The 26,680-nt window shown below is 34.8% G+C and overlaps 1 protein-coding gene across 6 annotated transcripts in view; it reads right to left on the bottom strand.

Annotated features, from left to right (window-relative positions):
- Positions 1-3,152: 3,152 nt before the first annotated feature.
- mcm9 (minichromosome maintenance 9 homologous recombination repair factor) overlaps positions 3,153-26,680 on the bottom strand; it is a 67,110-nt gene continuing 43,582 nt past the window's right edge. For all 6 annotated transcript variants that reach the window (XM_039747643.1, XM_039747646.1, XM_039747642.1 and 3 more), the window contains 9 exons: positions 25,093-25,293; positions 18,530-18,655; positions 15,369-15,488; positions 14,342-14,516; positions 9,440-9,642; positions 8,959-9,162; positions 7,417-7,499; positions 6,226-6,371; positions 3,153-4,752 (listed from right to left, as the gene is read on the bottom strand). In XM_039747643.1, the coding sequence (XP_039603577.1) occupies positions 3,342-4,752; positions 6,226-6,371; positions 7,417-7,499; positions 8,959-9,162; positions 9,440-9,642; positions 14,342-14,516; positions 15,369-15,488; positions 18,530-18,655; positions 25,093-25,293 (2,669 nt within the window). In that variant the 3' untranslated portion in view covers positions 3,153-3,341. The remainder of the gene's footprint in view (positions 4,753-6,225; positions 6,372-7,416; positions 7,500-8,958; positions 9,163-9,439; positions 9,643-14,341; positions 14,517-15,368; positions 15,489-18,529; positions 18,656-25,092; positions 25,294-26,680) is intronic.

Here is a 26,680-nt window from a genome sequence, read left to right on the forward strand (position 1 = left end):
CAAATACGAGCCTGATTGAAAGAAATAATGATAATCAAATCCTTGATAACAGCAACACTCAATAACATTCACAAAACAATTACTGTATATTGACAATCAAGTTACGTTATTTTTAAAATGTTCCCTTTTCTTTTTCATAACTTCTTTAACACACTACTTCTCCGCTGCGAAGCGCGGGTATTCTGCTAGTTCTTGATAAATTTCAGTCAGGTTTCAGAACAAATCACAGCACAGAAACTGCACTCGTTAAAGTAGTAAATGACTTGCAGGTAAATGCAGACAGAGGCCATTTATCTGTTCTCATCCTCTTAGATCTGAGTGCCGCATTTGACACCATTGATCACAATATTCTTAGAATTCGCCTTAGTCAATGGTTGGGCCTCTCTGGCAGTGTCTTAAATTGGTTTGAATCCTACCTGGCAGAAGGAAAATTCTTTGTTAGTTGTGGTAATCACATCTCAAAGACACATGATATCCGATATGGTGTTCCACAAGGCTCTATCCTGGGTCCGCTGCTCTTCTCAATCTACATGCTTCCGTTAGGTCAGATTATCTCAGGGCACAACGTGAGTTACCACAGCTATGCTGATGACACACAGCTGTACTTATCTATAGCACCTGATGACTCCGACTCTTTTGATACACTAACACAATGTCTTACTGGTATTTCTGAATGGATGAATAGTAATTTTCTCAAACTAAATAAAGGTAAAACTTAAATTTTAGTAACTGGCAATAATGGATTCAATGAGGTTATCAGAAATAAACTTGATGCATTAGAATTAAAAGTTAAGATGGAAGTAAAAAACTTTGGGGTAACTGTTGACTGTAATCTGAATTTTAAATTGCATATTCATCAGACCACTAGGACAGCATTTTTTTCCACTTAAGAAACATTGCAAAAGTTAGACCTCTTATATCATTGAAAGATGCTGAGAAATTAATTCATGCTTTTGTTTTCAGGAGACAAGATTACTGTAACGCACTCCTCTCAGGACTACCCAAAAAAGACATAAATCACTTGCAACGAATGCAGAATGCAGCTGCTAGAATTCTAACTGGGAAAAGAAAATCCGAACACATTTCTTCAGTTTTGATGTCACTACACTGGTTACCTGTGTCATTCAGGATTGACTTTAAAATTCTGCTTATGGTTTATAAAGCCTTAAATAATCTCGCTCCATCTTATATATAGAAATGTCTGACACCCTATATTCCAAATCGTAACCTTAGATCCTCAAATGAGTATCTCCTTAGAATTCCAAGAACAAAGCTTAAAAGAAGTGGTGAGGCGGCCTTCTGCTGTTATGCACCTAAAATCTGGAATAGCCTGGCAATAGGAATTCGCCAGGCTGATACAGTGTAGCACTTTAAAAAAACTGCTGAACACACATTTCTTTAACATGGCTTTCTCCTAACTTCACTTTAAATTAATCCTGATACTCTGTGTGTTCAATTCATTATAATAACTATTCATAGTGGCTCTAAAATCCGTACTGACCCCCTACTCTCTCTTCTGTTTATTTTTCCGGTTTCTTTGGTGGTGGGGGCGTGCGCCACCTCCACATACCCAAAATATCATGATGCTCCAACATTGATGGACTGAAAGCCAGAAGTCTACGTGACCATCATCATCAAGCCCTTCCATGAGAATCCTAAATCCAAAGAGGACTGTTTAATTTATTTTAGGTAGATTGCCAGAGGGGACTGGGCGGTCTCATGGTCTGGAATCCCTACAGATTTTATTTTTTTTCTCCAGCCGTCTGGAGTTTTTTTTTTTTGTTTTTTCTGTCCACCCTGGCTTTATTCTATGTTAATTAATGTTGACTTATTTTTATTTTTTACTGTGTCTTCTATTTTTCTATTCTCCATTTTGTAAAGCACTTTGAGCTACATTTTTTTTGTATGAAAATATGCTATATAAATAAATGTTGTTGTTGTACAAACACCAATAAAATTTCCACACATTTCCAAAATGCTGAACTGCCATGATTAATTCCGCCTTAATACTCCCTTTAAAAATGCCCTTCTTTATCAGATTTATTCTAATAAAGTGATTATTAATATTTATCTGCCTGTGGAAAAATATTGTTTGTATAAATGTGGCTTACATACATTCATACATACATGTAAGCAATATTTATTTGCAGTATCACTCCACTTTAATGCAATAGATTAGACTAAAAAACAAACAAAAAAAAAAAAACCAGCTCTAATTCAAGAAGAACGAAAACGAATGCAACCAAAGATTATACGAGGTAAATACCAGCATTGTGTGTTTAGAACATTTTGGAAGGGTTGAATGCTTCAAGTATCAATATAAAAGATTACCCTGACTGCACACTAATAGACTGTAAGAAAAAAAAAAAATACTATTTTGTCAGGCCACCACTAAAAGTTTCTACTAAATGTCTAGTTTTAAATCTTGTTATACTGACTGAAAACACAAGTAATAAAACACCTTATCATGCATCCATTATCCAACCTGCTATATCCCAACTACAGGGTCACGGGGGTCTGCTGGAGCCAATCCCAGCCAACACAGGGCGCAAGGCAGGAAACAAACCCTGGGCAGGGCGCCAGCCCACCGCAGAACACCTTATCATATTTTATAAAGTATTGGTCCATTCTGTTTTTTAGCTTAAGAGCATATTTTCACAAAAGAAAGAACACAAAAAATGTAAAATGGTGAAAACATCACTTGGAATGAATTAATTTCTCTTTTGCATGCACAAGCATGCATAGGTATTGTTTCTATTTTAAACAAAACGTTCCATACTTCATTATTATACAAAATACATGAAATATACCGAAAACACAGACTTCTTGGTCATTGTAATTGAAGACTTGTTTACCAAAGCATCTAAGAGTAGTCAAGAATATATTTTCTTAATTTTAATTTTGACTAAAACAGCTTTAATTTTTCATGATGAGGAAAAATGTCCTGTAACAAAGACAAAAATTACTTGTTGAAAATTTATTTCTGGAACCATTTAAAAAATACACTGGATGTCTGTCATAATAATTAAAAAATCAGCATATTCTTCACCTTCTATAAAACAGTAAAAGTGGGGGGAAAAAACTCAATATTTCTCAGTATTTCATGCACTCAATCTGAAAATAAGTAGTACATGAAAATTCTAATTTATATATATTTTTACTTGCTATGCAATATTTATTTATGTATAACACAGTACATACTATTTGTTAATCTACAGTAGGTGCTTTTATATACACAGTAGATTTTAGGTATAGCCACATCTATACTAAAACAGCAGATCTGTAATTTTCAGAGTATGAAGTTTAATAGCTTTCTTAAACAGAAGCATGTTCATCACATCTTAGTTTTTTTTTCTTGTTTCCTCTTCCCAATCAATATCCATTGTGTCGTCATCATATTCTGAAGAGCAAAACAAATTCATTTTTGAAACTATGTATTTTGCTTCTGGTAAAGCAATTTCAAAGGACTTCCTTTTTCGAGAATTTCCAGTTAATTCCAAATGGGTTTCATTTTGATTGTCAATATGACACTTTCCTACTGAATTTCCTACATTTAGGGAAGTCTGTCCTGTAGATGAGATCTTATTATGCGACTCATCCTCATTAGATGAGCTGAAAGAAAATTTAGCCAACTTGGCTAGTGTTGTGGCTGCCACCCTGGACCTGCCAAAGCCGTCTTCTGGGTTATTCTGTCCATTCACCTCACCACTTTCTGTGGGTTTACTACTTCCCACATTGTTTGATAATTCATGTTCCTTATTTTGTGTTAACTTTCCAGCGCAATCTATTGACTGCTCATTTTGTTTTGTTTTTTCAGCAGTTGCTCTTGTGGCTCGGTTTTCCCTTTCACTAGTGACACTTTTCCTTAGCTTTCTACTTTCAGTGTCATTCTGGTTCAATTTCAGATCAGTATCTAACACAGGTAATTCAATATATTCATGCTCAAAAGAAGCTGGAATGGACAAAGGGTCATTATTTTCAAAATGAATTACTCGCTCCTTTTGCTGAAACACGAAAGATTTTAATTTTTCTTTGAGGTCAGCAGGAATATTGGCACCAACTACTTTGTTACTCCCACCACTAGAATCCATTGGAATGTGGTTACTTTTTTTAAAAAAGGTTTTGGATCTTTTTGTAGCTAGAGGGGTGCTGTGAAGTGGCACCTGCTCAGTGGGAAGAAGGATAACAGATTCACTGAGGTTTTCATCTGGCATATCCAAAATAACAGATTTGTCAGGATTCTTATTTGGTTCAATTATATCACCAGGAGAAAGGTGTTTAATTTTTTTCTGCCTCTTTGCTTTAAGGCTTTTAGATACCTTTTCTACTACAACTGAATGTGATGGATCATCATTCAAATCAAAATTATGTTGTTTAGAAATAATGGTTTCAGATGTTGTACACTTTAACAGTTTTTCCTTCAGAGAATTTCTAGCCAAATTAGGTAAATCAGTCTCTTCACTTATTAAACTGTTCCTACTTATATGATCATGCTTGCAGCTCTCTTGTAGAAATGTGGACAGTTTTCCATTACAGTGTAATGGGGATAATTTCTGTACTGGCGATAACTGCCTGTCAACATCCACTTTAGCATCATTATCTAGGCAGTTAAACCAGTCAAGACCACTTTCGGGGTCTGTAGAATTTAAAGACTTTAATGGGACTGATGTTCCAGGTGACGGACTTTGATTAGATGAAGCAGTAGCCTTGCCACATGAAGTTTTCTGTTTCTTTGGAGTGCCATTCTGTAACCTGCAGAAAAATATATAACTTATTTTTAACATTAAATTTAATTCACTCATTTTACATCTCTTTTTCTTGCTAAATGTCTCAAAATCAAGATGATGGGCTGAACAGATCAGGACACTATCACCACCTTGGGAATTCCCAGGTGCACCCAAGCATGCTGATAGATATAATCCCGGTAGTATGTCACATTTGCCATTGTGCCTTCTCCCATAGGATGTCTGTTATATCTCATGGACAAACTTTGAAATATCAGGCACAGATTAACTGTGGGGTAAACATTATTATTTTTTGAAGTATTTTAAATAAAATCAAAAAAACAAACAAAAAAAAAAGACTGTTCCAATGATTCATGTACCAGTTTATTTTCTACAGGTCGCCTCTGTCTCAGTCCACAGGCATGGATGTTTTCGTACATAGTGACTTCAATTCAGGAATTGTTGCAAATAACTTTCCTTTAGCCTGAGTACTAACAAAGTATCTTATGAATGAGGTAATTAGGACTGGATGACAATAAAGACAGACTGCTTTTGAATCAGTTCTAGAAGGGAATTAACACTAGTAAATACATGGACAGAGCACTCTTAGGCAATAATTATGTACTTTACTACACCTCCACACGATCATAAGAAGCAAATGTAATGGATAGTGCAATCAGGGACCAGAATTCATTCAGTTTTTACACAACGATTTAATTTATGTTAAGCCTTAACGTAAAAACATAAAAAAGGGCACAAACAAATCACACACTAAAACACTGTATAATGCTATTGCAACTGGTAAGAACATGGTATTTTCTGGTATTGAAATTTTCAATTGCTGTGTGTGTGTGTATCTACCTCTTACATTTATTCCCCTATTACTTTATTGTGATTTAATAACAAGATTTTAAAGGGTTCAGTCATAGGCTCAGTGTTTCAGCATATTCCATTTTGCTTTCTAGAGTACTTTGTAATTATGATCATTGTAAAAAGCACTATTTAAAATACTGATTGACTGATGCTTGCCAAGGTATAAACTTGCCACATATAAACTAGACCTGTCTTAAATTATAACTCTCAGATTAAGAAATAACATTCTAACTTGACATATTCTGACGTATATTAAAATCTTGACAATGGAATGTAAAAAAAAGCAAAACATCTACTGGTGACCCTGATCACAAGTAAACCAAGCTAAAGAATTTGTACTGCAACTAATACAGGGAGACAAGTTACTTTGGAGTAGACCTTTCACTAACTACAATTCAGGTGGATGAACAATGTGCATTTATGAATATGAACTATATGTGTTTATTATGCAGTAATTGATGGCACAGTTTTGTTTGTATTACATATATTTATATGAGAACACAGTAAAATTATATTGTGATTGTAAGCAACAATTTAATTTTTGACTGCACAGAGAAAGAAAATGTCATTTACATTGTCTAGGGTGGGAAACACAATATCAGCTTTTGCTTTTTATTGACATTCTTACCGATTAAGCCTTTTAAGTTCATTGTCTAGTAGTTTTTGAAGCCCTAGTCCTTCCAAAAGGATTTCACACTGCATTTTATACTGTTCAAGAGGATCTTCGGGGAATGAAGTATGCAGGGTATTCACACTGCCAAGGAGAGCACCACCCTAAACAACAAAAAAAAAAAAACACACACAAAACTTTTAGCAGATGTAATGAGCCTAATCATTCAGCAAGAAATCATTCCATAAAAATTCCTACAAGTATTAAAATAAGCCTTAGTTATAAAAATGTTATACTTGACAATACAGTATGTCTCTATAATATCAGATTTTAAAAATGCAATCTTAAGAGAGAACAATTCATAGTAAATATTTTCCTTTTCAGCACATTTTTATAAACTGCCAAAAAATGAAGGGAGCACTTAATCATCACAGTCTAACACCAAGTCAATTAAGCTTCAGTGTTATCAATCTGTATATTTAGGAAGCATAAGGGATTGTGATTTAATTTCACCTGCTTGGGTCCAAATGAAAGTGATAAAAGGTACACTGGAGAGGAAACAGCAAGACAAACCCCGAAAAGGAAATGATTTTGCAGGTGTTGGCCACAGACAATTGTTCTTTCATTAACCTTCCTGATAGATTCTTCTCCAATTTTTCGTTTTGCTAGTGTTTTTGTCACTATTGGTAGCATGAGGAGTTACATGCAGCCAATTCAGGTTGCACAGGTAGTCTAGCTCCTCCATGATGACACATTCATATGTGCCATCACAAGAAGGTTTGCTGCGTCTCCCAGCACAGTCTTGAATGCATGGAGGAGATTCCAGGAGACAGCCGTTACACAAGGAGAACTGAGGGACGTGCAGGCCAGTCAGTGGCATTGATGCCTCTGTTATACAAGAAATTATATCCCTGAAACTTAACTGACTTAACTGATAATGAGACAATAACACAACATGCAAAATACATGTAGAAGACTGTATTAGACTGATGATTACATGTTCAATTAACTTTTTTGAGCAGTTGCATACTCAAAAATAAGAGGGTTGCTCTATTGCCACACTTGAAGAAGCTGTACAGATTTTACATATTCAATAACTGAATTACAGAATTTATCAACCAATTTAAACAAAGTATAATCTATTGTTTTTTGGCAGCTACCTTTTATATTTGCATATTTTAGTTATTTTCGACAGGAACTATAATGTACCTGCATAGAACATTCCATTACAGATACAACTGTAATTGCATCTTCCAGAAGTACAGTCTCCCTAAACATCAAGCGAGCATGAGCTGCAAAGTACAAAAATATGGTGTCAGCATCAAGTAGTTTCTTTATTTATTACAAAATTTAATGCTTTCCCATTTCTTGAAGTTCCCAAAAGGCAACTTCAAAATAGTTAAGACATAATCTCTTTTGGCAAAGAAAAAAAAGATACAAAACCATATTTAACAATGGATCTTGCCACTTAGGACTAAAATAAATATCGAAAATTACAATATTTTATAATGTTAAAAAAAAAAAATTTATACGCTGGGTAACCACTTTAGGAAGCTGAATGATGAATGAATGAAAAAACCTAAAGAATAAGTATTCATTACCATAAAATACCATGGTACAACTTGTTGGTTATAAATCAGAAAAGATTCAGTTTACATGCAAACATTTATTAGAATATAATCTGACACAGCTTTAATTTATTTCTGCATTTGTAGATTACCATATTAGATATTAACAAACTAATGAAATATTGGAATATACATGAAAGAAATATTCTCAGGATTAAGTTAATTTCCGTAGTTGCTGGTACTGGACTATCACTTTATTCTGCAGTGTTGTAGTCTTGTATATCCCCCACTTTGTACATTAGCAACTGTTAAAACATGTATTGTGTTGGAAGCTGGACAATATTTTTTTGACAGCATAGACACATTCTCAACAGGATGCAGAGACACTATTGGGCCTGACTAAAACAGCTAATTCCAAGCTACTTTATATGTGGGCAGTGTGATGTAGTGGTTACGTCTTTGGACCTCAAACCCGGAGGTTGTGGACTCAAATCCTGCTCATGGTCACATAGTGTCAGTAGCAAGTCACTTGACCTACTTGTGCTCCAATCTGAAAACCAAAAAAAAAAACATTTAACCAATTTTATCATAAATGTTATGTTACCCTGGATAATCGCATCAGCCAAATAAGAAAATGTAAATGTTCTCTGTGTTTTTGTCTAAACGACTTGCTTAAAATAATAGCCTTTTTGTTTTTTTTTTAATCTATCTTGCTGCATCCTCATTCTAAGAAAGAATTATTATGTTTAGCCATTAGAATGTTAATTTCCATGAGATTTATTTTGTGACTAGTGATTCCTAAAGAGCTTAGTATTTTATACAGTAAATATGACAGTTACAGTAGTTGTGCATAGGCAAGGCAATTATGCCCCTTGGTGTGGTAAATTCTTTACATGGGATAACTCAAACCTACCAAAGTACAGGTAGGTGACTGAACAGCCAATATGTAGGCAAGTAGCATATTTCAGTTTTTGATATCTGTTGACAAATAACTAATTTTAACCTTAAAACTTTTCTTATTGAACATGAATATCTGCAATAGAAATAGAGTGAAACAGATGTGCAAATATTTTTTGTTCTCAAAGCAGTATCTAAATGTTTTCAGGGTTTGAATATTTTGGCATGGCACAATTCTGACTGCTTTGACTTCAAGTAAAAGAGGAAATGGAAATGATGCGTCAACCTTCAGCCAAGCGTCCTAGGCTTTCCAACATCCGAACAGTAGTTCGGGCAGCACTACGGCTGTCACTCTGTCGCTGTAGCTGGTAATAACGAATTAAAACTTCACTTGCTTCATCTGTCATTGTGGGCTGTAAAGTCTTAACAAGGCAGAAATAGGTTTTCATCTTTTCCATACTCCAAAATTTATTAGATTCGCTAGGAACACCTGCAGAGTGAAAGAAGTCAACATGAACTCAAACATTCAAATTTGACACTGAAAGATATTTTATAATCATTGAAGACTAAAAAATTGTAAAAATGAATTGGTTAATTTATAAAATGAATGTGGCATGTTTTTACAAATAATTCTCTTATTATGAAATTATTTTCACTTTCACCCAAGACAATCATTTAAAGTGTACATGCCAAACTATAATTCATAATAAATGTGAAAAAAAACCATTTTTTTTAATAAGGAAATCTCATAAGTAGATAATGTCTACCTTTGTTATCCAATATGAAAGATGAGATAATACGGTCCCACTCTTCATTCTTTGTGTCCAAAAGAACCAGTACCAGGTCGAAGCGGCTTAGTAGTGGACTAGCCAAGGCAACATTCACAGAGACAGGTATATCAGGGTCATACTGGCCTTTAGGGTTGGTTGCTGCTAAAACAGATGTCCTTGTACTAAGTTTGCAGACAATGCTAAAAGGACAAAATGATATGATCTTCAATCCAAATTACATTCAGCAGCAAAAAAAAAATTATGATAAACGCACACACACACACAAGCACACACATCCATCCAATTTTCAAAACTTATTTACCTATATACCTTATAGACTCAAGAAATTGAGTCTGAATCCTATGTCAGTATCTGTACACAACATTCTCACAATGTCTGAGTATATTCTGGGTGCCCCAGTTTTTCACCCGTTACAAAATGTATACATTATGTTGTTATGCTTACTTAACAAGAAAAACATACATGCTTGAACCTTTATCTCGTATCACCGGGCAAATGTGCTAACCACTGCGCCACCATACATTCCCTTAAGAGTTCCCAAAATACATAACCTCCATTCATGCACAATCGGGCACATGCTACACATTCGCGAGAACTTGTCTCCCTTATTTAGTATTATTAAAAGAGCATTTTTCCTTTAAACTTGATCAGGGTTTAAAAGAAAAAATGTTTCGTACGTTTATAAATTTAAACAGAAGTGCAGACATTCTATTTTGATTTGCTTTAAACCAATTAAACATATCATTATCTTTCTTTGTTTTATGAGAAACTGCCTCATGTTTTTAACTTCATACTTATCCAATTAATCCCTTCTTAAAACAAAGTTTGGCCAGTACTTACCAGAAGGTACAAAGGCATGTTTCTCATTGTAAGTTTCATCCCCAAATGTATTTATTCTTTTTCCGCTTTGTTGTTAGAGCTCTTTTGCATTTTAGTGCTATATGTGTACACCGTTTTACAAATCCTTTTTAAACATTAGCTTATAACGTAGGTTTGTTACTTAAGCTATATTTAAAAGGCAATTTAATTATTTCTGTGCGTTTAAGTGCAACTCTGCTAAAAAGGTACAGTCACCATGTGTTCAGCTTATGAGCTCCCTAATGGCAAAAGGACATTTACTTTCTGTTTCAGTAACAACAAACTTTAGTGCCTTGAAACAGTCACACTTTGTTCAGACGGATCTGCAAAGCCACCAAGAAAAAGACTTTGTTAACAGACCACTGGGTTGGACAAGGTATATATATATATATATATATATATATATATATATATATATATATATATATATATATATATATATATATATATATATATATATATATATATATATATATATATATATATATATATATATATATATATATAGCAAGCCTAGGAATATACTTGAAACTATTATAAGAAGGGCTCAAAGGTATGAGGATATGCATGATTTATCAATGATGTGAACTTGTAAATTGTTAACTTGGGATAGAACATCTGATAGTGAAGTTGGGGAGGATAACAGATAGTGAATGAACAATTATGCAATAATACTAGTTAAGAACAATTAATATTTATAGCAATGAAGCTAGAATAGCATCTGAGTTATGCTACAACTATTGTAACTCATAAAGGGATCAGACACCAAAGGGTGGGGCACATCTAGCAACATATTGAAGCTAGAAATGATAGGAGTGCCAAAGAGTAGTAATCCATCAAGATGCTATACAGGATTCGAATATAATCTGATGCTATGACACCCACTGCATGAATTCAGTAATATGTAGACACAACACAGACTATGTAAGAAATAATGGCAAAAATCTCCACTAACACCATTGATGAGATACAGTGATCACTACTTGATAACAGCATGTTAAATGTAACTGTTTGTCCATGTTTATGCTGGTTTTAGATGAATGGTACAGAAGCTATAGTGCTATTACATCTTACATGTCCATAAATGACTTGAAATATCTACACTGTGACGGGGGACTGAGTACCTTTTGCTTTGTGAATAAGATTCTCAGGGATTGTTTTGTCACAGATCCAGTGACAAAGGGTGGTCTGTTATACTAAGGTTGTTATAATATTAAGAATTGTGTCACTGTATCTGTTTTAGATCTCTTTAAATGTATTTTTCATTCTTTTTCTGTATAACATGCCATGAAGAGCTGAGCCAGCTTTAGCACAAGGTGTCAACTTTCAGAAGTGTTGGGATAGGCAAAGCATAAAGATAGACAAGAACAGCTGTTGTCAGCCCTAAAAGGCCCAAGTGTTATATGATCTGACTGTCTGCTGCTTAACCTACGTTTGTCTACCTTGTTTGGCATTGTACTGGGGGATGTGGTCGTGTGGACACAATATAAAAGAACGCTGGAACCTTGCCAAGCTTTGAAGACCTGTGGGAGTGGAAGCTATAGACTCCAAGACCACCTCCGTTGTGACAGACAAAAGCCATTTCTACACGACCAAATCCCCGTGGTTAAAAATGAAATGTGACTGGTCTTCCCTGTCATTTTAAAGCAACGTAAGCCGCATTAAACAAGCTAAGTATATTCTGTCATTTCTGTGACTTTGTCGCCGCCTATCGCCGAAAAGAGGGATATCGCTGTTATAATTTATACTTATTTAAATAAAGGTTTATTAAAACGCCGCAATATAAAAGAACATATTTCCACGGAGCTAACACTCCCATCGGAAACATATGTTAACTGACAACTCAAAACAGGCCCAGTGTAGGTTTTGTGGGTTTGCATGCGAGTGTACTCTGCAATAGGCTGATATTCTGTTGAAGGCTGTTTTCTATCTTGTACCCAATTCTTCTGAGCTAAGCTCCAGGAGACCCCAAATTAGACAAAGCAAGAATTGAGAATGGATGGATAAATATTGTAGTAAAGGTGTAAATATAAAATATATATTAACAAAATATAAAGTATATAAAATATACATATCTACAAAGGTTTACAGTTCACAAATCAAAGCCTAATTGAATTGTACCAACATTTGTCTCTCTGATTAGCTTAATATATTGGTTGGTCATAAGAAAAAAACTGTTTTCTGTGTAATTGCCTCCAGCACCTCACGATTAGTTCTTATGTTTCTGTGGATTGCATAAGGAGGATTTTTAAACAAGTCTATAAGGCATCCAGTCTAGATGGAATTTCAGTATACAGTTCAATTCTGCTGTTGAAGACATTTTTAATATCTAGCTGACAGAATCTGTGGTCCCGCAATCTTTAAAAAAAGACTATTAACTCTGCGGTAAAGAGCAACTGGTGGTGGTCTTTACCCATTCTGTATAGTCATTCTTCTCTCTCCTTCATTTGGGTAAACAGCACAAAACTACGTATTAGCACTCCATTGCATTAAAGGACACATTTTATCCACAGGCAGTAAAGTTACTCTACACTTTTACTGACAAATGCATGATTATTTTTTGTATATATTGTCTTCTTCCATTGTGGTGCCAACGTGTCACCCACTGCACTTGGGTCCCAATCCAGGTGGTTCGTTGTATGGTGGTCAGCACATGCTCCCATCCATATAGTCTCCTAATGAGACTCAGGTGCTTCGTAAGAACACTCTGGTCTTTTGAAGTATGCAGTTAGCTGCTGAAAATGTTCTATCAGTCCATAGTAGCTAATGTGTTATTCAACAATAGAGCCTCCTGGGGAAGCAACTAGAGTTCAAAAGAGGTACAATGCCTGGATAAACTTTTTAGGAGAGCCTCGACCATCACTGGGTGAACCCTGGATACAAGGGAAACTGTTTCAGAAAAGAGGATGGTGACAAAATTGGATGTCATCATGAAAAATACCCTCTATCTTGTCCAGGAGGCACTCTTTTGGAGCACTTTTAAGCCACAGGCTCATTCCACCCCTATGTGCTAAGAAGCGCCCCTGGGGGTATTTTCTTCCCACTGCTATCAGGCAATTTAATGATTCCCCCACCCTGAATGTACTCATTCATTTTGTTTGTTTTATTTATTTATTGCTTCCTTGATTGGTTGTATTATTATTATAATGCAATGCTCAATGAACATTCGGGAGGTCAATGAACATTCGGGAGGTCTTAGAATGGTGGAAAGGATTTTAGCTGTTACTATAACTCAAGCAAACATCATATTTTACATAAACAAACTTCTGAAACTAACAATTTTAAGTGACTTAGAAAACTCTGGACATAAGGTGACACTGAAGACAAAGTCAGAGTAGCTAAGTTACTAAACGAGTGAGGTTTTCAACTTGGGTTTATTACAAACTAATAAACTCCTGCAGTTATCTCCCCTACAGTTCTTTCTATCCCTGATACACTAAAAACTTCAATTTTTTGCTTTTAATAATTACTCCAATCCTGTATAGCAAACAAATGGGATTTTACAATGAAGCACTCAGAATTGCAAGTATTTCATCAGCACAGAATACCCATCTCATATAATGGATACAGTCTCCAGCCAAGTCAAGAATAAACCCTTTAATATTTAACATCCATCCATCTATCTATCTTCTCAACACACTTGTCCAGAGCAGGATTGTGGGGCAGACAAGAAAGAAGTTAACCTCAACGGAAATTTCTTTTTACTCATCTTCCTCTTATATCAAGACAAACATTTGAACACATGATATTAATACTCATATTTATCCATTTTATGATCAATCCTTTGAATAGTCTGTTTTTTGTTAATCAACCCATTATCTCCTACTACTGTCCAGCCTATGCAGTTAATTTTCCAGTAGTAAAATATACTGTCTCAATCGCAAAAAAAAGTCTTTAGTCAATTAGTTAAAAAATGTTCTAATAAGCAATCACTGACCTATCCAAAAGAATTATTTTGTATGTGCTATCTCATAAATGCCAATATTTACATTATCAGGGCCAGGTATAGAATATACTAACCCGGCCTTGGCTATGCTGATGGTCTGCTGTTCCATTGCTTCATGAATACATGTTCTATCATGAGCTTTGATGCTGTTGAACTCATCAATGCAACACAAACCTCCATCAGACAGGACCAGAGCACCAGCTTCCAGGTTCCATTCACCAGAGTCCTTCACAGCAGCAACAGTCAACCCTACAATTATAAAGCATGAAATTAGATGTCAAGATGTCTCCATTTCCACTTCGTTGGCTTAATAAGAAACAAATCTTTCACACATTAAAACACTAGTAACTAAAATTATTATTTTCAGCTATATAAATTCTCTAACTGGTAAAAGATGCTTTATCTTCATGCAATGTAGTCATCACAATGGGTTCAACAAACAATACTGATTTTTTTTTACCACATAAGCAATTTATAAATTATGTACATGAAGAGTAAACTGAAGAAAATAAAAACAGTCATTTGTATTATCTTACACTTGCATTTTAAATTTGATTTACAGGTATCAGATACAAAATTACATGCGCAATACCTAAATGACTGTTTATGCTTCCAAACCTTACATTACTGACTAACTTAGGAACCTGCTAGCAGATTAACAACAGGATAGATAAACAGGAAGGATAACATTACGCTTCTTGAATTTGGCTTTGTCTCAATACAAAAAAGACAAAAATGAACATTCAAAGTTACTATATGACATTTGAAATATCTGGATTTAATATGCCACTACTTTAACCATATTTACACACATCTTTAAAAACAATTTGCTCAATTTTTCTTTCTCCAAAGCTGGCTTTGCTGCTTTATAAGATACAGTTAAAAGTAATTTTACTGTACTGTGCATAATTAATCTCTGATGTGATCATTAAATACACAAAATTCCTTATGAAAAAAATGGTATGTCAGTAATTATGAAAATCTTGGACTGAACTCAAATGAAATTATATTAAAAACACATCAGATGCATAAAGGTTCCCAAAAAGATAACAGACAAAAGTAAACAAAAAAATAATTAGAATACATTAGTAAACAAGATACCTGCGCTTGTGGAGCCAATCCCAGCCGTAAGCACAGATCGTGGAGTAATTTTTGCTGCATATTTCAAAAACTGCGACTTTCCAGTCCCAGGATCACCAACTAGTAAAAGGTGTGACTCACCTAGAAATTAAAATGTACCTATTTAATCATATGTTACTTAACATTAAGTGGATAATCATATTAATGTTGAAAATAGGAGACTAAGAACAATTTGCAAATGTGGGCTGCAGGCGGACATTAGTAATTTTATTTTCTCATAGGCTCCATTTCCTTTGAATATTCTGTTCCAGTAACGGTGCAATGCATTATAACCTGCAGTGAATACACTTGACTTGAGCATTCATAGTTTTCAGACCCTATCTCTGTATGTTTAGCATTTGTTTGTTCAGACGTTGATGTGCTTGCTGCTTCTTGAGCAGCTATTCTTTTCTCCATCCTAGCGGCCCACTGCTTCTCTTCTTTCGTCGGCACCTTTCACATTAAAACTGATTAAGTCAGTGTTAAGTCTTCAATCTGCCTCAAGAATGATTTAAGATATGAAGAGGTAGGGGAAGTGGTAGGGAATGAAAACGGTGCCCATATGCATGCTCTGCACGGCCACCCTGCTGGCAGCTGCCGAGAGTTGATTGTACAATAAAATAAAATAAAAATAAAAAGAGGAATAACCTTGGAGGTCAACCATCACCCTGAAAGTAGATAGTAGACGTCACGTAGTATAAGTGTACCAAATTTCAGATCAATAAGTCAAACAGTTTGCGAGTTACAAGTGATTTAAAATCCTCAACAGACAAACGAACAGCCACGGTAGCATATTACATAAGAAGATATGCAGTAGTTCATAACACCTTTCAACAAATTAAGCAACATTAACCGATAATTAATCAGTTTTTACAAAATGCAAAGCACCTTCTCGTGACTTATAACTTAATAAAGTACTTAGCTAATTAATTAGGGGAATTTAATGAATGTAAAAAGATTTGGTATAATAATCCATTGTGAAAAAATATAAGTGCTGAAATAAAATGTATAAGATTACATATGCATATTTAAACACAATGCACATAAATATATTTCATGAATACAAATATAACAGTCTATAAATCTTTAAAGTTCATAAATAAGATCAACTTGAACTATCCCCAACATTTCAGCCAATGCCCATTTTCAGAAATCTTATGGTCACATGCCATACACAGGTCAAACACATAATGTTGGGTGTAGGGAAGATAAGGAAGGGACTTTGAACTTGTCCACCCTCAAAAAACGGCAAAATAATGTAGGAAGAGGAAGAGAAATATACTTCATTAAGTATTAATTTTGCTTTTGGCAAATCCAGTAATTAAATAATCTGGATCCCATTTTATTCTCCATACCTTTCTCAGTAGTATAGGTGGTTCCTGTCTTTTAGATTAGCATCCAGGTAACAGAAAAACATGACTCTTTCTGGCACAAGAGTTTAGATGCTGAAGTTCCCTTCCTAAAGTAATGACTGCTTCCCAGACTGGGCTCAGTCACTGACACAGTGCTTGGCCGAATGGATCTCAGGTTTCAGGTACAAAAAGAAGAGAGATTGTCAGCTTTCAGCTCCCCAAAGAAGGGGCAGCTTATCAGGTTTTAGGTTTCAGAGAGTGTAAAAGTGAGTGCAAGTAGAAAGTTCAGAGATATGTGCAGCTTGTTTTAAAAAAAGATGATTGGATTAAAGTACCTTCCAGTTAAAGAACTGCTCATAGGTGTGTTATTTTGTCCATCAAAGTTATCATTAATTGAATTATAGCTCTTTGCTTTAACTTGGGTGTACATTTGGACCCTTCTGGTCTGAAGGAACCTCTGCAAAAATGTCACACATGAATGTCACAAATGTTATCAGGTATGTTAAGAGCTGCATTTAAAGCCATTTTCTTAGCCATGCTGATTTGATTGTTTTTAGCTGTATTTCTGTATCCCTGTTAAATCTGCCATCTTTATAGGCCTTGTGTGTCACTAAAAATCTAACAGAATGTGCAATACCCACTTTGTTGTACATTTTCTTTTGTTTTCATTATTATTAACTTATTATTTACTAAGGGAATAAAATAAGCAGCTTATCACGATGTTATCAGAATCAGACAATTTATTTACACCACAACCCTTATCCGGAAAAATGAGTTTGAAAGATTAGAACATTTATATAAAATAAAATGATCTATTATCCAATAGATCCAAATGCTAAAAACCAGAGACATATAGCTAGGTAGAGAATGTCATTGACGCCTGTGGACTTTAAATATTTTATGCAATTTGCGTTCTGTAAGAAAATAAATTTAAGTTTGCGTTAATATTGAATATGTCCTGAAAAAACTCTCTTTACAAAAAAATAAAAAAAGGAATAATAGCTTATGTACACTGTTAATGGTTCAATGGTGCAGCACCTCTGGTCTTAACCAATACAACTTAAATTTAGAAAATCAAGAACATAAACGCAAGAATGCTTCTCTGTGCACAAATAGGTCCCTAACATTTTATTCCTATGTGTTGTGCCACGTGACTATGCTGAAGTGACGTTTGTACCGTTTTGTGTTTTTTGAATCTCACACCCTCATACACCTTTATCATAAAAACAACCCTTATCTACAATGGAGTGTTCGATCAGAAGAAAGTTTGAAGCTGGTTTAAAATTAAAAGTCGTTGACGTGGCAAAAGAAATTGGTAACAGCGCTGCTGCAACAAAATTCAATATGTCTGAGAAATTGGTGCGACATTGTAGGAAGCAAGAAGATGGGGCCTGATTTTATGATCGATTTTTTGGGTTTCAAGACATGACTTATACTGAGTATATACAGTATTTTAACACTAATAGTATACAGAATGAGACATTTTCGCAGGAAAATGTCAAGCCTTTAATTTGGTATATTACATTGTTTTTAAATCATACATACAATTTCAATCACTTGAATAAATAAGGGGAAGATATAAAATAGAATTTGCATAATGGCTTATAGACCACTTTGAAAGTGTGACAATAAGAAATTGAGGTTTTAATGCAGAAAACTTTGCTTCTGTGTTGTTGGTGGTACAAGATTTCCATCATGACAGCAGTAATGTTGGTAGAGGAAAAGTACAGTAACTAATAAATGAGTTTCAAGTATTGCAGCTAAAATGCAAAACAAAAAAGAGACACTTACCTCTTACCTTTGTCCCAGAAGCATCATTTCTTTGTACTCCACCTGAAAGAACCATTGCTACTGCAAGTTTGACAACATACATTCCAAACACTTGGGGGCACAAGCTCATTAGGATTTCATTTCGACCTTTAAAAAACAGATGAAGAAGCAAATTACATTCAAGAGAAATCAATAGCTTTGACGTAAAACAGACCATTACAAATTAGCTGTAACGAGTATACACCTTACAATATGAATTATCTTAAAACACAGAAATACTGCAATTCTAGCCAGGAAAATCTCCTTTTTCCAATTCCAGGGAAACTCTGAGATGTGCCTATTGTTTTCCCATTTCAGTGGTTAAAAATTAGTAACTGGTTATGAATTGGAAGCTACCTGCATGACATTCAGCATTTTTGTTATCATAAAATGAAGCAGCCACTGTAGGCTCACTTTAAGAATCAACGCAACAACAAATTGGTGTCATTATGATGACACAAGTATGGGTCCATTCACATGGGAAAGTATGAATTGGCCTTTATGCAACCAGCTGAGAAAAACAAACAGCTGCCCTAATATGTCCAGTGTTCCTGGCATTCTCATGAAGCCTCTCACCAAAACCAACATACTTGTTAAATTAGCCACTGATTGCCATTTGTCGTGTATGAAAGCCCTGGTTTACAGAGTGTTTATGGCCATTTTTTTTTGTCTTTCAGTTTTATTCTTTATATTTTAGATGTTTTATTCAGACCTAGCATAAGAATCCTGCTTAATTTAAAACTTTCGGACATTTAATTCACTGAAAAATTGAAATTTTTCTCAATATAGCATATACATTTACTTAAGAATTTCTATTGTATACTGACTTGCATTTTAATACATGGCAACACGAACAGGTAAAAACAGGTAAGTTTGGTATTTTTTCCAAGTCATTTAGCAATGCCAATTCACCTAGTTCCATCAGGTTGAAGTTTAACAAGTTCAGTACAAATACTTTAGCACAGACAGAATGGCAGCACTAAGCGGTCATTCCTGCCTCATAGTGCCAGGGTCTGAACAGAGTTTGCATGTTCTACCCATATATTTATGGACTGATAGGAATTAGTAAGTATTAGTGAGTTTATTCACTCAAAAATATCCTCAGTTCTTTTATTACTAAACCCTTAGCAAGTGTGACTTATCGTGCATTAAAAAAACTCAATAATTCATTTATGGCACTTCAGTTGTCTCTGTTGAACACTCCACCTTTATTTTCTAGGTTTTTTTTTTTATTGTGTATGCACATGATATACCACAGAAAGTGCAATGTGCAGGCGGTTTGGCTTTTTTAAAGATGCAGTCTTTTTATTAAAAATTAAATGCAGTATAATCTGTTCAGTTCAGATTCATTGTTACAATGAAACTCATATGTGCTCCGTTTACTATACTGTGACTCATTGTAAATCTTGCTCCACTCAATTGGTCAAGTGCTAGTGTGGATGTGTGTGCAAGTGGATGCTGGGTGGTTTCTTCTTTGAGACCAGTGTTACTAAGGAGGCTACTGTGATTTTGAAATGGACTAAACCAGTTTTTGAAGGTTTCATTATATATATCAAAGTTAGAAAAAGTCCCTTAATGACTGTTAAAGAGATGATAAACTATGGACGAAAAGGTAGCTCAATGACAAGTCACATTACATGAGAGTCTGAAAGACTATGTACAGTGTGATGTGTGGGTCACTGACTTGCACAAGAGAGAAGGAGGTGAGCCAGGTTTCCGAAAAAAATCAGCTTTGTTCTTGTGAAGACAGAATCATTCTCAAAGCATTCATTCAAAAAGAAGCTATCACTTAAACAAATGCAGCATTTAAGCACTGACAATGATGACGTTGATGTCCCACATTTGCTCCCTTCTCAGATCAAAACAACAAGTTAGCCTTCCTGCACAAGAGAAGAGACTGAAAGTGAGCACACAGCAAGGTCAGCAGCCAATTTTAAATGTTCCCCAACAGACGACAGACACGTTACATGGTGGGCCAGTGAACTTGTAGTTGCACTAGCAGCAGACAACCAATTCCACCCTGTTTCAGTGCGCAGTGCAGTTGGGGTTGTGAAGCCCAGTTTGGGGTGGGTTGTGAAGTGCTCAGAAATATCACAACTGTAATTCCCCCATATACGTTTCAAGACCTACCGCGGATGCATACTTGTATATGCCTATGATAAAGTTTAACTGATATATTATGCCAAGAAAACATTACACACATTAAACAATAATACATTGTACATTATTATACTTGTGTCATTGTGGTGAAAATGATGTCAAACCCAGAGGCATGATCCTGCACGCTGCTACCGTGCACTGGGTTTTTGCTATGAATGTGGTGCTGTGTATCCAATGTGGTGACATTTGTTGAGAATGATGTGCAATTTGAAACATATGAATCACTTATTTGTGGAATTTTCCATTTAATATTTTTGGGCCACAGTAAACCCTGGATAACTGAAACTATTAAATACTAATCCATGAATATGTGGGTTCTACTGTATAAGGTACATCGCTCAGTACTTTACAATATTTAATTGTATTTGTTCTTTACTAAATACAGATAATCATTCCCACACAAGCATCCATTAATAATAATACAAAAACTCTTTAAATGCTCAAGGAAAGACATGAGTTACATTTTGACCCTTGAAGAACAAAAATCCTAATTTAGGACTTTGGCTGGTGGGGCACATTTCTCAGATGGACAGTTTAATTGTAGCTACAAGATTTTTAGAAGCTTCTGCCAAAAGCTAAGAAAGAGTCTCATTGTAGTGTGAACTTTCTTTCTCTCTCTGATAGCTGATCTGTTAAAACAGGAGATGTGTTCCAAATCGTCATACTTAAAAGGAGTAGGAGGTTTCCCAGCTTGTAAGAGATGGTAAAGGCAAGGACATTACAAAGATAAAACAAGGCAATACAAATCCCCTGCTGTAGGTCACTAGAAGGAGAAAGGGATAAAGAGAGGAACACGAAAAGTAGTTTAAGAGGTCCAGCATATGCCAGTGCAGGGATACAGGGCCACTATATGAGAGACAGAGACAAAGGGACTGTTTTTCAAACTGCTATGAAATGTAATTCTATCCCAGTATGCTAGAGGGTGGGCAAAAAAGCAGCAGGCAGGGATTCCTGTCCCTCTGCCTAAAGAGAGTGTGAGGCCTGGGATGAGACAATACAGAGGCAGCAGAATGTTCAGGGGTATGAGGGTCCCATTAGCTGCTAGGAGATTTAGCCTGGTGTCTCTGGGGAAAGTACACATCCCAGCACAAAATCAGAAGAGTGGAAGTCAAGTAAGATTGAAAAGAGTGGCACCTGCATGAAGTAAACGGCTATCTGCATATTCAGAATTGTGGTGGGTAGTTTGGAGTAATGACATAACCTGAAAATAACTGCTGGATGACAAATTGCATAGTTTAACTATTAATATTCATTATTGAGCTTTTTAAATTGTTCACTGCTGAGGAATGACTTTGTGAAATTATATTCATAATTTAACATTATTAACTACTGATTTGTGGCAGACTGAAATAAATGCTAAACATTTTTTTATGGCTAGCTTAGAACATATCCTCCCTCTCCTGTGAAGAGTTTTTGGCATAGTTTCCCTTAACACCTAAGGGGGTTTGTCAGGTAGAGAGAGGTAGAGAGAGACAGTACTGTGCCTCTCCATATGCGAGTGTGACTTTCCTTTCCTCTACTGACCCACTTGGGACTCCCATTAAATGTACTGCTTCTATCAAGAATGGCACTGCGACAGTCTCCTGCTATAATGTGAAATCCATAGTGTCTCAAGTTTGCTTGAGCTTCAAAGCAGCCATCAATTAAAGTACCATTACATATTACTGTTGGCTACTGAAATTAAAAAAAAAAAGCTTGCAGCCACTGAACCTTCTATTTTGCTTTGTTGTTTATCAAGTGATGTAGCACGTACTGTTTTATATTAATGTTGCTTATTACCTTGTGTATCTAACAATAAAGCTGTAAAAACTATTAAATAACCATTGTGTGAATTCTAACATACTACAGTGCCTTCAGAAGTGTTCAGACCCCTTTTCTTTTTTCCACATTATGTTGCAGTCTTATGCTAAGATAGTTTCATTTATATCCTCACATCAAGCAACACTCAATAATCCAAAAGGAAAAAGTGTAAATAGGATTTTAAAGGTTTTGACAAATGTGTGGTGATGAAAGAATCAAACATCCCTAGAGAGGCTCAAAAAAAGCTGTCCACTCTATCTAGCCTGAAATAGCATCATAGGCTCTGCAGAGAAGTACTGTATCACTGAAACATCCCCAAATTTGCATGTGCACAGCTTAATGCATCATGTCCAAAACAACTCCAAATAATAATCACTGCCAAAATTGCTTTAAGTAAGTACTGACCAAAGAGACTGAATACTTTTGTTAATGTGAGATTTCAGTTTTTAATTTTCAATGAACTTGAAACAAATTTCTAAAATTTTGTTTTCACTTTGTCATTCTGAAGTCATTCATTTGCTTGATGAGGGGAAAAAATGAATTTAAACAAACTTAGCATACGGTTGCAACATAAAATGTGTAAATAGTAAATGGGACTGAATACTTTCTGAAGGCAGTATGTGTTATTTATACACATTTGAAACTTCTGCCTTTTGTTTCTCAACTTTTTTATTTACGCTTTTTGACCCCAAGTTTAATTTTCCCTTTTCAGAAGTCACAATAAAGCTAATTAGTTTTCTGAAAATTGTTGGCAGGGTTAATAAAAATAAAAATAAACTTTGTGTATAGTGGCTGGACGGCAGAATGAACTACAGTGCAGTATGCATCCCACATAGAACACCAACACCTGACTGGTATGCCAGATTAAGGAATGAAGTTTGGGGATACATTTTAAAACTCTCAGACTCCCTATCTATTAGTTGGCAGCAGCAGTACCCTGTTGCTTTAGCCAGACAGATGTAGTTTGGGTACAAGTTAGGTTTTTAGTATAACCTGGAAATGCTTCCCCAACTGAGCAAAAATGACACCAAACGTACTGCCAGGTCTAGGCTTGTAAGAGCCTCAAGCAATCAGTTACATGAGACTAAAGTCAGGACAGGAACAGAAACAAGTGCTCTCCTGGTAAGGAGAAAAAGAAAGCCAGAGTGCTGATTAAGGAATGAGTAATCAAATAGAGTGCTGATTTATGTAAGTGTCAAACAAGATTTATATTAACTCACCTTACAATGTAAATGTTTCACTACTTAATTATACTATCTGTAATGAATTTGGCAATGGAGAGGTTGTAGCCTTAAAGTCTTAAAAATGAGAACAACGGACTGTGAAATATGCAACAATAGCAGACAATCATGCATTAATCCATTTACAACAATATATAATTTGAAAAAAATATTTTTGCAACTTAATTAGATTTTGTAATATTCCTGAGAGCAAAAGTAACATATCTAATCTTGTTTGTAGTATTATGCTGGCATTATTGCAACATTACGTAGATCACAAAGAATGATAAAGCATTACTTGCACTTTGTGTGGGTATGTCTCTGAAAACACCTTTCAAGTATTTTAGTGCTATATTCAAGATAATAGTTTTACAAATAAAACAAAGTACATTAATTTAAAACATATTTATAACTAAACTACTGTACCTTTTTATTTTTATTGCAACAGAAAGACTATATCAGGTCAAGATAATCAAGATCAACTCAGATTAAACTCCATTCTCTCATTTAAAGACCAGCTCCATTTTTCTCAGCACTGAACAAGAAAATGCAGGGTCTAAATTGGATCAAGCAATATTAGAAAAACTAATGTCACCATCTGACTGCAAGTTAAGCTGCAAATAGTGCATGTAATGGCATTGTGTCTCCTTACTTTAACGGTTTAACTAAAAAATATTTAGCATTATTAATACTTTCCTATACTTCTGTGCATCTAATTAAAAACCTTCAGTTCAGCATAAAAATCAATTATTATCTATTGTACTATTAATAATCCGTAACAAAATTTAGATGAGAAGTACAAGTTTAACTTGGGTAGTTAAGTACACAGAATAGAATAGATAACACAGCACAATAAAACAACTGTGAGCAAGTAAGACGAAATTCGTAAAAGGACCATCACAAATTATGAACAAGAGAGTCAGTTTTAATTGAAACAGACATATCAACAGTTTTAAATTCAAATAAAGGTACAAGATGTGCAGAAACCAAAAAAGTGGAAAGTTAAAAATTGGTTCCAAATGAAGAGTTTTAATCTGTTTTTTTATCTGTTAAAAGGAAAACGTGTAAGGTAAAAACTGAAAAGAGAAAATGCAAACAGTGCTGAAAGTGCTCAAATTTAGCATTTCTTGCAAACTGAGCTATAGAGAATGTTAGTGAGAACTTACCCAGTTTTGTGGTATCCTGTCTAAGACATTTCCACTCACATTAAAAAACAGAGAAAACACTAATTTCACACTTTTGCACAACTTAAGCAAAGTAGTGTGGTTCTATAAAGGATTTTAATTTTAGAGCTTTGCAGACATGTTCAACAGAGTAATTAGGCTGAAAGAAAAATTCTGAAAATAAATTCCACATTTAATTTACCTGCCAAGGGATTACATTTATATTTATTCCAAAAGTCCCGATATTCTTTCCAGGTATCTTCATTAATAACCATTCCTGTTGGTTGATCATTGTTTACTTCAATAAAATTAGCCTTCAAAAATATTTCAACATTGCAACGAGTGTCCTTTACTAAGGGCTTCCACCTCTGCATTACAACACCAAAAATAGTAATATCATCACCTGAAACATTAAACCAATACAACACAATTTTATAGTCATGGCATTAAACAGAGAATAGATACCAATTAACATGCCACATGAAAATAATCAAAAAAATACTAACTTGGTAAATTCGAAAAAATAACATGTAATTTAGCTGGATTTAATTACCACACATAAAATCACAAACACCCAACACCCTACTCATTTTCTCTTGCTACAATGCAAAAGTTATTTGTTTGCATTTGATTAACTGGCCTAAAGGCTTAGAAATCACACTTAAACAGTATAATTTCTTCTTATTAAAATTAAATAAAGAATAACATACATACAGAATGTAATGAAAAAAATAACCGAAAAAATCACGTTTTACTAGACAAGCTGAACACATTCCTAATTATACTGCCAATTTAATTGTGCCATATTTACGTGCAAAAGACTGCATTCTACTGTTTTTTGTGCATGGTCAATTCAGGAAGTACACCTTAAAAATCTAGATCTAAAAAACATGTACAATTGATAATTTGTATCATGTTATTTTGCGTATTTTGGGGAGAGGGGTTCCTACTTAAAAATGAACGCACAAATTATTTTATGAACAATATATCCACGACTTTTCCACAAAAGAGTAAATTATGGGGTGCAAACATCTGGCTACAAGATATCAAACATAATTAAGTCAATTTCAAACTGCAAAGACAATCCTCACATTTAAAAAACAAATTAAAATTTACAAACATGACTTTTCCATAAATGCAAAGGAAATGTAATTGTTTCCTTTGATAAAGTAAAATTACTTTTATAAATGGCTACCAGGAAAAAAAAATGCCAGTAATCCAAGAAGTCATCATTTTTAGAATTATAGGTTTCAGTTATCCAGTAAATATTCTATTTTAAATAATGTGATGCTAATCATGCTACGTATAAACAAATTTAGATGGTATTGCACAGTTTTTATTGGATTTGGGACTGACACCTTTATGTGTCTCTTTGTCGTCCCTCCTCTGGATTTCTCAATAATTACTCCATACTGTATGCTGTTTACCTCCTTACACATCACGTTGTAAATCTGTTGTGGAAAACACCCTGCATTGTTTCTGTTTTAAAGAAGGCAAGTGCCTTGTCATCTAACGACTACAGTCCAGTGGTACTTACATCCCACATCATGAAGACTTTTGAGAGACTGGCCCTGGACTATACGAGTCCTCTTGTTGTAGACCACCTTGACTCACTGCAGTTTAACGGAGAAAGATTGGAATAGAGGATACAATTATCTATCTGCTCCACAAGGCTTATTCTCACCTGGACAAAGCTGGCAGCACTACAAGGATTGTGTTTTTTGTTTTTTTCAGTGCCTTCAATATCATCCAGCCATCCCTGTTAAAGGGCAAGCTCAGAGATAGGCAGG

This window comes from Polypterus senegalus, chromosome 3 (assembly GCF_016835505.1).
Source record: "Polypterus senegalus isolate Bchr_013 chromosome 3, ASM1683550v1, whole genome shotgun sequence".
Taxonomy (NCBI): Eukaryota; Metazoa; Chordata; class Cladistia; order Polypteriformes; family Polypteridae; genus Polypterus; species Polypterus senegalus.